Source organism: Populus nigra, chromosome 1, assembly GCF_951802175.1.
Source record: "Populus nigra chromosome 1, ddPopNigr1.1, whole genome shotgun sequence".
Lineage (NCBI taxonomy): Eukaryota > Viridiplantae > Streptophyta > Magnoliopsida > Malpighiales > Salicaceae > Populus > Populus nigra.
Window position 1 is genome coordinate 41,778,249 of NC_084852.1, and position 16,138 is coordinate 41,794,386.

Genomic DNA, 16,138 nt, shown 5'->3' on the forward strand with positions numbered 1-16,138 from the left:
AGAGGTAGTGTTGAAGACTTTATAGATTCAGATTATGTTGGTAATTTAGATAGGAGGAGATCACTGATACGATATGTTTTCACTATTTCGGGGTGTGCCATTAGTTAGAAATCAATTTTGCAATCCACTATTGCTTTGTCTATAACAGAGGTTAAAATATATGGCATTAACATTGGTAGTGAAAGAAGCTTTACGACTGGGAGGTTTGGTTGATAATCTTGGTATGTCACACGGGTCTATTGTTATGCATTGTGATTGCCAAAGTGCTATTCATTTGGTTAAGAACTAAATGTATATAAAAGGATAAAATATATTAATATAAGGTATTATTTTATTCTAGATATCATATAATAAGATATTGAATCATTTAAGAAGATTATTATAGTAAAGAATCCTAGAAATATGTTGATGAAGCCTATCTCTACAGTCAAGTTCAAACATTGTTTGGATTTGATTGGTTTATGTAGTACTTGAAAGGTACTACATAAAGTGATAAAAAATGAGTTCAAGCTTTGTAAGTTGGCTAAATTTAAGTCAATATAAAGATTTATTGAGTCTTTCGTAAATTATAGACATAAGTGAGAAAATAAATACTCATGTATTTAGTTCATATAAAAACCTAAAGTTGTCATATTTTAGGGTAAGACTTATTTGTGAATGTTTTTATTCCCTATATTTTAGTGGTTAAAGAGATAAGAAAAAATATGAGTTTTGGGTTACTTTGAAATTTTAGGTGAGAAAGCAATTTTGTTTGACAATTTGTAATCTTCTACTTTCTCATAGTGACTTTCTTTGTAACCATCTTTGTAGGCCCAAGTTGTTGAATCATGCTCTTGTGTGATTTATTATGCTTATATATATATATATATATATATATATATATATATATATATATATATATATTCTTTACTTACCAATCAGTTTTAGATTTTAGAGTTGTGTTGTTAAAATATCTTACACTATACTTCCTTGGTTGTTATTTGCTTGAGAACCTGACAATTCCTTAACCTTACCGAGCCTGTATTCCAAGTTTGGAACCATCCATAACACATAAGCTAAGCTGATAGCCAAACCAAATTGTGATGACCCATCCAAAATAATAATAAGAGCAAGTGAGAGATCTAAATAGGACATTTAATAAGTCAAAATATCAAATATACCAACACAATCAATAGTCGAAGAGGAGGAATAAGATGCCAATGGAAAAAATATTATCTTAATCAATAATGGAAAAAAAGGCAATAGCTTTCAACAAAAAACAATAATTATGAGAGCAAGTGAAGAAACTCTAACAACAACATGTATAATAGGAACAAATAGAAAATAAAAACAATACCATTAGGAAAAGAGGCAAAATAGGTAGAAAGCAAAAGAGAAGAAAAAAATTAAAAAAAAAATGAAAAAGCCCAACAATGAGTTTATGAAGTATTCGAGTAATGCGAGATCACCGGGAGAAATGGATAAAACCTTGATAAAAAAAAATATATACATAGTTATGGCAGATTAAAGCAAATGGAAGAGAAATTCCTAAAAGAATAGCCATTAAGAAATCAAATATGTGCCAACAAGCTGCAAAAATAAAAGCTAATCTAAGCACCAGTGGCATGAGAGAAAAACAACAATGAAAAAAAAAGCAACTAAATCCATTTATCCAGGGCATACCAAAATTTAGGCAACGATAATTGTTGAGAAACAAAATAAATAAGAAAGAATCACCTGAAGAAGATAAGGTTTAAAAGCAACTAGAAGCATAAACAACTAACGAAACCCACCAGAATATGAGTGGTAGGAACACACCTATATAAAACAAATCCACACATTGAAAAACAGACATGGAATATGAGGATTGCTAATCCTGCTTTTCTTGTATTCAACACATAGACACCTTTAGAATCGATCAACATTCTTGATAACACATATAAGTTAGATAAATGAAAACTGAAAGCAACCTACTCTAAATCTCCAAAATTCAAACTTAAAAAACAAATCACAATAAGAAAAATCTAAATGAAACAAAAATAGAGGTTTAAGACTTAACATTAATATAAACAATATAAAGAAAATCAAAATGATAACAATTGTAGCACCAAAGTTGATATTAATAATAACAACTTTCATCTTTTTCAATGGTCAATGTGAAACATCTTACATATCTCTAGCAGCTACTATAAAACCAAAATGAACATAATCAAGTTACTATGCGTTGTAGATTTTGGTAAAACATAAAATAAGAATAAAATTACTGATATAAAATGATTAAAAATAAATTTATTACTTAATATTTTAAAATCCATTTACGAACTATGGTTAATATTTGGATCTACTATAAAGACATAATCACACATTAATTGTAAACAAATATTTATGTATCCTTATTTTAACCTGTATTGAAGGGAAAACTTAAGCAATCTAAATGATTTTTTTGACACAAATAAAACATAATTAAAAAACTATTCAGTTATTAAACAATAGCTCAAGAATACAAACCTTTAATTTCCATTTTTCTAATCCTAATTAGGTTTGTGGAACCTCTAATTTCAATTTTTTTAAGCTTAGTTGGCCATCTATCAATGTCAAAAAAAGACAAATGCCAAACTAAACAAAGATTAAATTCCAAATAATGCCTAACTAAAAAAATACAAACCTTATATTAGACTCAAGAACACACAACTCTGAAAATTAACTTTAGCCAAACTCTCCAACAACCCCTTGTCAAACTTTTGAAAGAACTTGTCATAAAGATAAAAAAAAAATCCAACATACAATTCTTTAATAGTCAAGAACAACATAAACCTATTGACTAATCTCAAAAATCAAGGAAATCCATTAACCAAGCACATAAATAAAGCATATAAAAATGATAGTTAGTCAAGAAAACAAAGCTTAAGAACAAATCCATTAGGTTATTGTTTTGGTTATCGATGTTGATGTTGCCAGCAAAAGCTATTCTCGTCCTAAATCCTAAGAAAAACAAGAACCTAAAACCAACAGTAAACTAAAATCATGTACCAATTCCATTAATCAAATCCCATAAAAAACTTTCATACCCCATGTTAATGAAACTCGTTAGCCAAACAGAGAACTGAACAATATAAAAAGGTTAATTATTTAAGAAAGAAAAACTTAAGAATACACCCAGCTACCATTTTGGTTATTGTTGTCGATGCTACTGGTGGAAGTTGTTATCAACACTGCATATAGAAGGTGTTGCCACCCTAAATTTGAAGAGAAAAAGGAATTTAAAGGCCACAACGAACTAAAATTCTAGAAAAATCCTATTATTTAAAACTCATAAAAAGAAATTTTATGCTTGTATTAACAAAACATATTAGCCAAACACATATATACAAAAAAAAAGAAGGTAAAAGCTCAATAACAAATCCTACCTTGGTTGTTGACGTTGATGATGTTGGTGGAAGTTGTTATCGACCTAAATTGAAAGAAAAAAATCTAAGATCCCCAACAAACTCAAACCATAAACAAATCCCATTAATCAGAACCAATAAAAAAAAAACAAAAAATTCATGTCTTGTATCCAAAGAGAGCTAAAAGGGACCATAAAGAAATTCAAATGGTTGAAAAATAAAGTTATTGAAAATGAAAAAAGATGGCAAAAAAAATATACTAGTGATTATTTATATGTGAAGTAAATAGATTAGGAAATTACCATAGCAACAACTCTTTGAGTGTGTTTGATATTGCGGTAGTTGTTGTGGTTGTGGTTTGAAAAAAGTTGTTTTATAAAAAGTACTTTTATTTGAGGTTGGTTTGAAAAAATAGGTGTTTGGTTAAAACTGTGGTTGAAATTGAGGTTGAAAAAAAAGTAGTTTAATGTGTTTGGTTAAGAATGCTTTTAAAATTGAGGTTATAAAATAATTTTAAAAAATATATATTAATATTGATGATTTTTAATTTAAATATTATGAATTTAACTATTGCTATTACATCATGAAATAAATCATACTTAATATAATTTTTTTTTTATTTCATAAAACTTTCTACAATTCCATTACGTACGAAATACATCCGACAAGAACTATAATTTTCATAATTTTTTTAGCGTATAATAAAATTAGATAAAATATTATCAGGTATAAAATTCACTCTAAAATATTTGTTTAAAAAAAAATTTAAAAAATTAACACACTAAAAAAAAGAAAAAGAAAAAGAAGAAGGTTCACGCAGTGTAAGTGAACAATGTAAAAGAATTGCACTGTTCACTATTTTTAGTGAACAGTGTATCCATGTACACTGTTCATGTTAATTGCACTGTTCATTGAACAGAGCAATTAACATAAACAGTGCAAGAAAAGCATGTTACACCTACTTCTTCCGATCCTGCGTTGCAAACACAGAAAGTGATGGGGCCCATGAACAGTAATTAATGGTTTTTTCTTTACCAAACGCTTGGCTCCTGCGTTTTGATTGAAACGCAATCTCTACCGCGTAAACAAACGACCTCTTTATGACCTTGAAGCCCATCAGGATTTAGGATTTTAACATCAACAGTAATACCAGTACCAGGTTTTTCTAGAGCAGTTCTGTTTTTTTCAATCCATCCCTTTAAAACACAACCAAAACCACTTTCACCAAAAAAACTCTCTCGTTTTTTTTATCGTAAACTTGAGATCATTAAATATGAACTTCCTTAGTCATTAATCAATTTTAAGATCCTCTTCAAGTTTGAAAATGGATGAAGAACTTTTTGTATTTTTTACCCTTTCTCTAACTGTACATCTTGAAGATTCCCTTATTTCTCAGAAAATCCTTGTTTGCAAGAATAAATAAAAAATCCATCAATTTTAACAATTAAATCTTTCTTTGTAATAATAAAATGCATAAATAAAAATGATGTTTGCTAGAAAAAGTAAAAAAAAAAAAAAACAGTTTCAAAAAACAATCTCAATCACAAACATCAAGTATGACCAATAAGTTAAGATGAAAAGAGAGAGAATCCGTGTTGTTGGTTTGAAAAAAAAACAAATCACTTACCCATTAGTATAAACAGAAGGAAATAACAAAAAAAAATTAATTTTAAATTTTTTTCTAAGCTACAATGAATAAGGAAAACAAAAAACTTCACTGTTGGTAATTTTGCTTCATCGAAACGCAATACATGCATAAATTGATTTCAAACCCTAACATATCAACATTATATTTTTAATAATTGAACTAAAATTATCAAATAAGTAAGAGAAGAAAAAACCCTAACATTACAAATCACCCATAATTTGTATCTTAGAAGAATAAAAAAACTTAAACATCCATGATGAACCCATAAAAAAGGAAAAACCCCAGCCATCTTCCTAACAAAACTAAATTATCTAACATAGAAAGGATAAAAAAGTAATTACATTGTTAAAATCAATAAAGTTTTAGGTTTTACAAAAATATGACGACCAAAGATTCTTTAAGATCAATTTTTTATTTATCTATAATTTATTTTAATCACGTTAATATTCCATGTTTAAGAGCTTTTGTTAAAGAATAATTTTTAATAATTTTTTAACCCTAAAAGTGAGTGAATTTCACTTTTAATTTGGCTTCAAATACGTCTATGTTTTTTAAACAAATTTCTTACAATCCTAAAAATAAATACAACTTTTCTAACTAGTATATGAAGACTCGAAGATTTATGGAGAGATAATGATTTGATGGATCATTACAGCATGATAGATAGATCTTATCTTTAAACATTACTAAGTAAAATAATATCAAATTTATTCTACAAAATAGCCAAAGTAGCTCTTTATCAAAATATTTTCTTTAACTCTCATTGTATTTATTTTGGGCTTGAATAATTTCATGTTTTTTTAGTAATTTAGAGAATTTAATCTTTCTGTAATTTTTCAAAGAAATGACCATCTATTCACAAATAATGAAAAGAAATCCATAATGGTTTCTTAACTTCTTATCATTTTTCTTTCATCAATTTTATTTGTTTGGTTTTCGTTTTCCAAATCAATATTGCACCTTTTCAATTGCAAGTCAATTTTTTCAAGCAATGATCCATGCAACATGCTTTATGTTTCCATCACTCGATCTTCCTGTTAAAAATAGGCACACTAATGTTATGAGATCCTCGTAACAATGACAATGACAATAACAAAGAATTTATTATATATTTTTTTTGCCTGGAAATCATAGTTATTAAACCCGGACTGACCTGGGTTTGTCAAAAGACCGGTAAGTGCAATGACCTAGTAGACCAGTGACCCAGGCGACCTGGGCGAGACCCGACTAAGACCTGTTTTTTTTTTCAAATATGAGATTTGAAATCCTTTAGTATATATATTCTGTGTTCTCAAGAAAAAAATTATATTTTTTTAATGTGAGATAAAAAACTTTTTAGTTTAAATACTTCAACTTAAAATGATAATATAATATCTTTTTAATGTGAGATTTAAAACCAATTAGTATATATACTCTATGTTCTCAATAAAAAGTTATTTTTTTTCAATATGGGATTAAAAACTCATTAGCATATATACTCTATGTTCCCAAGAAAAAAGTTATCTTTTTTCAATGTGAGATTTGAAACACATTAATATATATAATCTATGTTCACAAGAAAAAAAACTATGTTTTTTCAATGTGAGATTTGAAATCCATTAGTATATATACTCTATGTTCACAAGAAAAAAGCTATGTTTTTTCAATGTGGGATAAGAAACTTTTTCGGTTTAAATACTTTAACTTAAAAGCTTAACATAATATCTTTTTAATGTGAGATAATTTTTTTTTAAAATATTCTTTTAAACTTCGTTATTTACAATATGTATAGCCTATATTTACATAGATTTTTTCTTAATTTTTTCATATAAAATATTAAAACTTTAATTTTTTTAATTTTTCTGGATTAACCTATGAAACCCGAGACCCGGTCTTTTGGCCGGATCTAATAACTATGTTGAAAATATATCAAAATAATATATATTTTTTATTTTTTTGATATTATCACATTAAAAAGATATAAAACACTAAAAAAATTAATTAAATTTTTTTTTTTAAAAAGTTTTAAAATAAAAAACAAACAGGTAGATGGGTCGACAGGGAGCCTGCATTATCCAGAAAACCATGTTTTTCAACACGTCCAGCTCAAGCCCACAACACCGACCTAGCTCGAAGCCCATAGGCCACCCGCTACCCTATAAACAAACAGCAACTCGGACTCCACCGCATGGAAGCGGTGGTCTCCTCTCTTATATATAAGGTTCTCGTGGCAGTTTATTCCCAGGTTCTGAAAACAACCCTTTCCTAACGCAAACAAAACAAAAACATGGGACACGGTAATGAACGGAAAAAATCTAACAAAACTTAAGATTCTGTAATAATGTTTTAATCAGTGAGACAGATCTTTGTTGACTTTGGTTTAATCTACTAAATTTCTGTTTCAGGTGATAAAAGTGGTCGACCAAATAAGAAATTCAAATTCACAACAAAGGTGAATAAAAAAAGTTTTATTTTTTGCCCTTTAATCTATCTTCAATTTCTTACATATCCGACCTTTTCAATTACTTAATTCTTGCTTTGTGATGGTTACAGGATGATTATAGAAGCTCAGTGGGTGAAGATGATGCTTTTTACCCTGAAGAAGCTGGGGATGACTTTCGCGATGGTATTGAAAATCTAGCCTGATTTTTTTCTTTGTTTTTTTAGTGTTGATAATGGGTTTATGCTAGTGAATTGAAATCCATTGTTGTTATTGATTTTGAAGGCGAGACAGAAGGAAAAAAGAGGGATTTTAGCAAATTGGAATTGAAGCCCGATCACGCGAATCGCCCATTATGGGCTTGTGCAGATGGGCGAATTTTCCTTGAGACTTTCTCTTCTTTGTATAAGCAAGCTTATGATTTTCTCATTGCCATTGCTGAGCCTGTTTGCAGGTATAGCTTATGACCCATAAAACGCATGAGTACTAATTGATATTAATTTCATGTGTGATTTGAGATTTTGAGATGTTTGATTATAGGCCCGAGTCAATGCACGAGTATAATTTGACTCCACATTCCTTGTATGCTGCGGTGTCGGTGGGTTTAGAGACTGAAACAATAATTTCAGTTTTGAATAAGCTGTCGAAGACCAAGTTGCCGAAAGAGATGATTGATTTTATACATGGTTCTACCGCTAATTACGGTAAAGTAAAGCTCGTGCTTAAGAAGAATCGGTACTTCATTGAATCCCCATTTACCGAGGCAAGTTAGTTTTTTGTTTCTGGCTTTCCCCCTCTTTCTCTGGTTAGTGTTATGTATATTTGATATTCGTGTCTTTCTCTTTCTTTTTGGTCTTTATAGGTATTAAAGAAGTTGCTCAAGGATGAAGTTATAGCTAAAGCAAGGATTCAACCCGAGGTCTGTATTCTTAATTTGATTGAATTCAGTATTTTAGGATGAGTTGAAATAGTTGAAGGTTATTATCACACGAATTTCAATGAATTGAATAGTCTCACATGATTTTGGAATAGCTCAGAGTTACTTATTTCATGGATGTGTATGCTTTCATTGTTTCTCTCCAGGTTTCTTAGATTGTAGTAGCATTCCTCCCATTTTCGTTGTTGTGCCCTATGAGTTGAATCTTGAAATTATTTATAATTCTACAAACCTGTAGAGTTCACATGGAACTGAGGGATTTACAATTAGCAAAGCTGCGGGGGAAATTGGAACTAGTCATGATGGATTATTGAATGAAGCAGAATTGGCTGCTGCAGCAGAAGAAAAAGAAACTCACTCATTTGAAGTTGACCCTTCACAGGTAGTGCACTGTGTGCATGGTTATGCTGTTTCATTGTTTGAGTTGAATTTGCCAAATTATGTTAATCTTGTGTTGTCTCTCCTTCTGACAGGTTGAAAATGTTAAGCAGCGGTGCTTGCCAAATGCTTTAAATTATCCAATGTTGGAGGAGTATGATTTCAGAAATGACACTGTAAATAACTTTTACCCCCCTCCTTTGATTTTTCATCAACAAGCCTTGAATGTTTAGCATGGAATTAGTATACAGTAGATATCAAAATGAATTCATGACTAGATTAGTAGTGGTATTGTTGGAAAATGTGAATAATTGGGGATGCTGTTTGTGGAAGCTCTGCAACAACTTTACAGAATCAGTTCTTTTTTGAGTATACACATCAAGTTTTCAACTGTAGCTAATGCTCTTTTGATGCTGCAGGTCAATCCTGACCTGAATATGGAATTAAAGCCTCACGCACAACCACGACCATATCAAGAGAAAAGCCTCAGTAAAATGTTTGGAAATGGTAAAATGATCTTAGGATTGCAATTAAATTGTACTTTGCTGAATCCAACTTTAAGGCGTGTTTATTGTTCTCCGATTTTTATTCTCTTAATAGGTTATAAAACTCTTAAGCATGGATTGACTGAACCATATGATTGAATCATGATGGTTGATATTTCAGGCAGAGCAAGATCTGGCATTATTGTTCTTCCATGTGGAGCTGGAAAGTCTCTAGTTGGTGTTTCTGCAGCTTGTCGAATAAAGAAAAGTTGCCTCTGTTTAGCAACAAATGCTGTTTCTGTTGATCAATGGGCCTTTCAATTCTCGCTCTGGTCAGACATTTCACAGGATCAAATTTGTCGTTTTACATCTGACAGCAAAGAACGATTCAAGGGAAATGCTGGGGTTGTGGTGACAACATATAACATGGTTGCTTTTGGTGGAAAACGATCAGAAGAATCTGAAAAGATTATTGAAGAAATAAGAAATAGGGAGTGGGGACTTCTTCTAATGGATGAGGTAATTGTGCAGAGAGTATGTTGTCAACTTCTGTACACATTTGGGCTGAAATACATGTTTCTTTGTTTAGGTCCATGTCGTTCCTGCTCATATGTTTCGTAAAGTTATCAGCATCACTAAATCTCATTGCAAACTTGGGCTTACTGGTATGTTCTTTCAGTTGCATCTCTCTTGTTCAGCCTTTGTCTTATATTGACTAGCAAGTCTAACTGGTTTATCCAACAACAGCAACACTTGTGAGAGAGGATGAAAGGATTACCGATCTGAACTTCCTTATTGGTCCTAAACTATATGAAGCAAACTGGTTGGATCTAGTAAAAGGGGGTTTCATTGCAAATGTGCAGTGTGCTGAAGTATGGTGCCCAATGACGAAAGAGTTTTTCGCTGAGTATCTAAAGAAAGAAAATTCAAAGAAGAAGCAGGTTTGCTAGTCAATTGCTACTTATACACCGTGCTTCTCTTTGGCCAACGTTCTTTTCTGCTGACATTTTAATGGCTCTCTTACAATTTCAGGCACTTTATGTGATGAATCCTAACAAATTCAGGGCATGCGAATTTCTTATAAGATTTCATGAAGAGCAGCGTCGTGATAAGATAATTGTGTTTGCTGATAATCTTTTTGCACTCACAGAGTATGCAATGAAACTTCACAAGCCTATGATCTATGGTGCAACCAGGTGATTTATTGGCACAATTGCTGTAGAAGCTAGCTTCAACTCTTCATGTTTCATATTATTAACTGCGAACATGTTGTGCAATATGCAGTCATGCTGAGAGGACAAAAATTCTCCATGCGTTCAAAACTAGTAGTGAAGTAAATACTGTCTTCTTGTCTAAGGTATCCAGCTTTAACTATTGCATCATTTCACTAAACAGTCATTCAAGTAAGGTTGGTTTGTCTAGTCTGTACAATTTTCTCTAAGTATTTGCCCTCGGTCATTTAGTGGGGAAAGAAGAAGAAGAAATAAAAGTGGTTTTGCGTTAAAGCAGATATGAATTAATGAGTTCTTATTTGGTCTTGTCCTCTATCCATATGTAATTACTGATTTTACTGTCATTTGGGTGGATGCTAGAGACTTGCTTGTGGAAACTATTTACTGCTGAGAACTGAGTTGAGTGTCAATAAGAACTGAGCAGCTTATCATGATTGATTCTATTTTATTTACAGGTTGGTGATAACTCGATAGATATTCCCGAGGCAAATGTGATAATCCAGATATCATCACATGCTGGTTCAAGACGACAAGAAGCTCAACGATTGGGTCGTATTCTGAGAGCAAAGGTTGGTTATGCAGTTTCTTCTTCTTTTCTTGGATTCGGTTGGGTGATTTACAACTTTTTGGAAGATTTTGCACCATGTAGATTTAAACACTGGTTTTCCGGAGTGTAATCATGTACCTGATTGAAGAATGATCAGTTTTTGATGTAGGGTGGGAAAGAGAAATCTAAAAAAAACAGCAAAGAACAGTAAAATAAAAGCAATAACCAGGAGAAAGTTGAAGCTGGAACAAGAGATAGAGTTTTAGCATCTGTAGAGAAACCTCTAAAGCGTAAATTGCTTGATAAAAAGTATAACATCTCTGTAAAAGAGCCGGGGCAGCCTTATTTATACTACTTATATCCCAATCCTTATTGGAGAAGGAATCACTATTACAAGCTATATTACTAGTAGAGAAAAGAGAATCAAAGAACCCCAGGATTGGTAAACTAAATGAGAAAGCCAAAACAATAAGAAAACTAAACAAGCAGCTCCTGCATTAGTTTTAGCTTCTACTTCATTGAAAAACTGTTTCCATGGCCATGACTCAAGCAATAACTGATTTGATCTGTGAGATCTAGCTAATTTTTAGCATCTTATGGTTCATTCACGAATGGGCTGTTTTGAAATAATGATTTATGGAATTTAGGCCTTTGTTATCAGAAAGAAGCCATGCACACGCAGATTTTTGTTTCTTAGTGATTATAAGCAACCAGCCCAAGGTTGTTTTAATTGTCGTGATGCTGCTTCTTTCATAAGTCTCCTATCCATAATGTCTTGAATTTTGTTTTATGTCCATTGACAGGGTAAACTTCAAGATAGAATGGCAGGAGGCAAAGAAGAGTATAATGCTTTCTTCTATTCTCTTGTATCTACTGATACACAGGTAAGCACTGATTTTCTTTCTTCTGAACTTCTGAAATCTGAATATTCCTAACCGCAGATGATTGATGCTGACAGTAGTTGGAGAAGTATATCTTACCTAAGATGTTTTTTTTCCTGGTAAGGAAAAGAAAGAGCGTAAGAATTGGAGTACAAGGCGTCCTCCAAATTGGAAATAAATTTTGATGGAAAAGTATTTACACTGTTGCTGAATATTAGCTTAGAAGCCACCGAAGCCACCAGAAAGTTCTTCCTTGACAGGGCTCATGCCCCTCTAGATTATTCATGTTTTTGGTCAAGCTTGATACCCTAAATAGTTATCTGTGTGTGCAGGAGATGTACTATTCAACCAAAAGACAACAGTTTCTGATTGATCAAGGTTATAGCTTTAAGGTAAATATTCTTATGTGATATTATTTCTTGAAAGGAAAATCTAGTTGAAACCTTTTCATTTTGACAGTGAATTGGGAACCGTGCACAGCATCACTGTTATCCATGTTAAGTATTTGTTATAGATGTTTCATATCTGGCATGTAGTTTGCTGCAATTTGAGATGACATATTTGAAGCAAATGTTTGACATGCTCACAATTGAATGCCAATGTGCTTGTACAGGGATCTAGACATGATTCAAACGCCCCTTCCCTTTCTATGGGTGTAACTTGTTGACAACTTTTACATGCTATGTAGTAGTTGCGTAACTCTGCTTTGCAGGTGGTTGCAATTGGAATCTACCTTGGTTGAATTTTTTCTCTTTAAAATAAGGCTTTATTTTTTCAGCCTAGGTTTGCATTAAACTCAAAACTGATATGCTGCAGCACGTTTTGTTTTGTGTTGGCTATCATACATATAGATATCAGTATTTGTGTAGTTGGCTTCTGATGGATATACCTTTGACAGGTGATAACAAGCTTGCCTCCAGCTGATTCAGGAGCTGATTTGAGCTATAACAGTCTTGAGGATCAATTGGGACTTCTTGGGAAGGTATTTCTCTTTTAGTTTTGACTGTTTGATTGATCATTTGATTTTTGAATCCAAGTTTTGACTGTTTGACTCATCAGGTTTTGAGTGCTGGAGATGATGCTGTTGGTTTAGAACAGCTAGACGAGGATGCAGATGACATAGCTCTTCACAAAGCCCGTCGCTATATGGGATCCATGAGTGCCATGTCAGGTGCAAACGGGATGGTCTATATGGAATACAGGTACACTGCCTCATTGTTCTGTGTGCTCTGCTGTATTTTCTCTCTTGTACAAGTATAAAGCGCGTTCTGTGACCTTCCTTGTAAATGTTGTCGTTTTCTTCACTTGTCTCCAGTACTGGGCAGAAAGGTGGGAAGGGCCAGATAAAGGGTAAGCCCAAGGACCCATCCAAGCGGCATTATTTGTTCAAAAGGCGCTTTGGCTGAGATAGCAACTGTACGGATGCCAGTTATCGGTGATTTTGTTGCATCATCTAAGGTTTTACCAAGAGAAGGGAAAGTTGCAAGGAGCTCTAATTTACAAGTTTATTGGTCGTAACACGACTTTTTTATATGTGATGTTGATTTGAGATGAACATGCCATTGCCAGAGCTTGTGGTCATGGTCTACCTTTCCAAAGTCAGTTTTTGTTTGTTTATGAAGCCCTCTTTCTGGTTGGCATACCATGCAAGTGGCGAGATTCCCTCTTCTTTTTTGTTCTTTAATCGGAATGAGTCAGCTACTTCTTCGAAAGCAAAGGGTTTCTTCCAACCTGGTTGTTTAATTAAACAGTGTGAAGGAGAATAAGACATTTATGATGCTTCTCGGAGATGTATTGTAATATAGTAAATGTAATTTACCTTGAAAGATGCACGATGTCCTTCCTATTATAAAGAACTTTTGTGCTTGCGATGCAACTTCTGAGTGCTTTGAAACGGTTGTCATTTAAGTACAAAACTTTCAACACAGATCACGTAATGTGTGGTTTGCTTCGTCTATAAGTCGAGACTAGTTTTTTTGACCTGCGTGATGTTGTCTGATCTTTTTTTATTACTTTAAAAAAAATGCAAAGACATTATAAAGTAAAAAAATTAGATGCAATATTTTTTAAATACTTAAATGATTACGGGTTTGAAAACATTTATTTTGTAAATTACTGCTCAAAACTACATAATATCACCAAACTCGTATCAAAATAAAGTCTTAACTTTAATTAATTAAATATTAAAAGTTAAAAATAAAAAAAATCAATTTAAAAAAGACTTAAAAGTCAAGTCCGGTTAACTCGATTAACCCGCCACATACAATATGAGATCGGGATAAAAACATTATACCTTCAAAAGAAGGGTCTAACAAAAAAGGCCCAAGTTAAATAAAAAAATATTGTGAACAAAAATATAAGCTGACTCGGGTTAGCTTGACTAACTCACTCTTGAAATAACAAAACAGAAAGAGAAGCAAAAAAATGACAGCTCAAGGGAAGTAATTTAACGCAAAATGATGAAATTGAAAAAAAAAATTAAGTCATAAAAAAATTAAGGAAAAAAGAGAGTCAATTTGGGTTAATATGATTGACCTACCACTCGTGACATGAGATCGAGATAAAAAAAATTAGACTTAAAAAAAAACTTAGCAAAAAAGATCGAAGTTAATTAAAAAAACATCGAGTAAGAAAATACAAGTTAACCTAGGTTAATTTGATTAACCTGCACTCGGGATAACCCCAATAGAAAAAAAAGTGAAAAAATCACATAGCTTAAAGGCCAATAATTTAATGCTAAATTATGAAATTGTAAAAAAAAAATAATTTCATAAAAAATCCCGAGGGAAAAAAAATAAGGTAATTATGGTTAACTTGACTAACCTATTACCCAAGATATGAGATCATGATAACTCAACAAAAAAAAGTAAAAAAAAAAAAACAATGAAGCTAGCTTAATAACCAAATATCAAATGATGAATTTGAAAAAAAAACCAATTTTCAATAAAGGATTGCCTTGTTGAAAGGCAACCGTGAAAAAAATAACTAAGTAAAATATCCAATTGTAAAAGAATTTATAACCCAAACAATACAGACCAAATATGATATAAAAAATGAAAGAAAATAATTAGGGGTTAAATTGAAAAACATAAAAAACTAAGAAAAGGATAAAAAAAGTTATTAAAAGAATGATGATCAAAACTGAATATAAAACCAAATGAAATTAAATGTTGAGGGAAAAAATTGAAAAAAAAAAGATAAATCAAGAAAAGGATAAGAATATAGCAACTAAAGGAATGAGGACAAAAAATAAATTAAAAAAATTAAATTAAATTAAAAGGGACAAAATTGCAAAATAATAATAATAAAGAAAAGTATAAAGCACATAAATAAAGCAATTAAAAGTAGAAGGACCAAGTTAGTTAAAAAAATTCAAATTGAATGAAATACCTAGGGATGAAATTGAAAAAAATTCAAGCTTCAAAAAATATCAAAAGTCAAATAAATAGTAATTAAAAGAAGGAGGATCAAAATCGATAAGATTACAAACCGGATGACACAATTTTTTTTTAGAAGTTTAAGTGTGTTTTTTTAGGAAATGAGAGAGAAAAGAGAGAAGAAAGAAAAAACCTTCACTGCAGCCTAACCATACCTCCTCCGTGAGCATGTGCCACATCGCTAGAAAGAGGACGACATGCTGCAGTGGAAGAAGGATTTGAATGGCGTGGAGGCCATGATGCGTTGACGCGTGCAACCTTTTTTTAATAATATTTAAAACCTTAAAATTACCAAGCCGCCCTTGACAAAACCTAAAAATAACAACAAAACTGGTCGAAAAAGACCAAAACACCCTCACAAATAGCCTTTGTATTTTTTGAATTACAAGGTTAATTATGCCATTTCACTGTTTAAAAAAAAGAAAAACACGGAGAAGCCCCTCTATACATGTATATATATTTTTCTCTTCCAAGAACATGATCATAACTATACTGTTTATTTAAAGAAAATACATACGAGCCCCTCATCCAAAGATAAATTTTTTGTTTTGTTTTTTAGAGCGAAATAGTTATTGCATTGGAATGAAAAAACATGTCCGAATCTTTTTTAACCCAATCAATTTCGCAATGATGAATGTATGTCATGGAAAAGACATTTCTACTTCCAATTCCAGGCTTAATCAGTTGTTTTGGCAAGGGTAAAATCATATTTACATTGTTTTATTCCACGGTTTTTTTTGTGTTTAGGGCCAAGGTAAAAGACTTAGCTTATTTAGTTTTGTTTTTGTAATGTGTTAGATAACATTTAT

General features: G+C 31.6%; 1 protein-coding gene across 1 annotated transcript; it reads left to right on the top strand.

Moving 5' to 3' along the window:
• Nucleotides 1-7,157: 7,157 nt before the first annotated feature.
• LOC133677916 (general transcription and DNA repair factor IIH helicase subunit XPB1-like) lies at nucleotides 7,158-13,768 on the top strand. The gene is made up of 20 exons (XM_062100057.1): nucleotides 7,158-7,289; nucleotides 7,398-7,444; nucleotides 7,546-7,618; nucleotides 7,718-7,886; nucleotides 7,973-8,195; nucleotides 8,295-8,351; nucleotides 8,608-8,751; nucleotides 8,843-8,923; nucleotides 9,167-9,254; nucleotides 9,414-9,751; nucleotides 9,822-9,897; nucleotides 9,980-10,173; nucleotides 10,265-10,428; nucleotides 10,517-10,589; nucleotides 10,920-11,033; nucleotides 11,815-11,895; nucleotides 12,225-12,284; nucleotides 12,791-12,874; nucleotides 12,952-13,094; nucleotides 13,208-13,768. Exons 1-20 carry the CDS (start codon nucleotides 7,280-7,282, stop codon nucleotides 13,296-13,298), a joined length of 2,310 nt encoding a protein of 769 aa, XP_061956041.1. The 5' UTR covers nucleotides 7,158-7,279; the 3' UTR covers nucleotides 13,299-13,768.
• The last annotated feature ends 2,370 nt before the right edge of the window (nucleotides 13,769-16,138 follow it).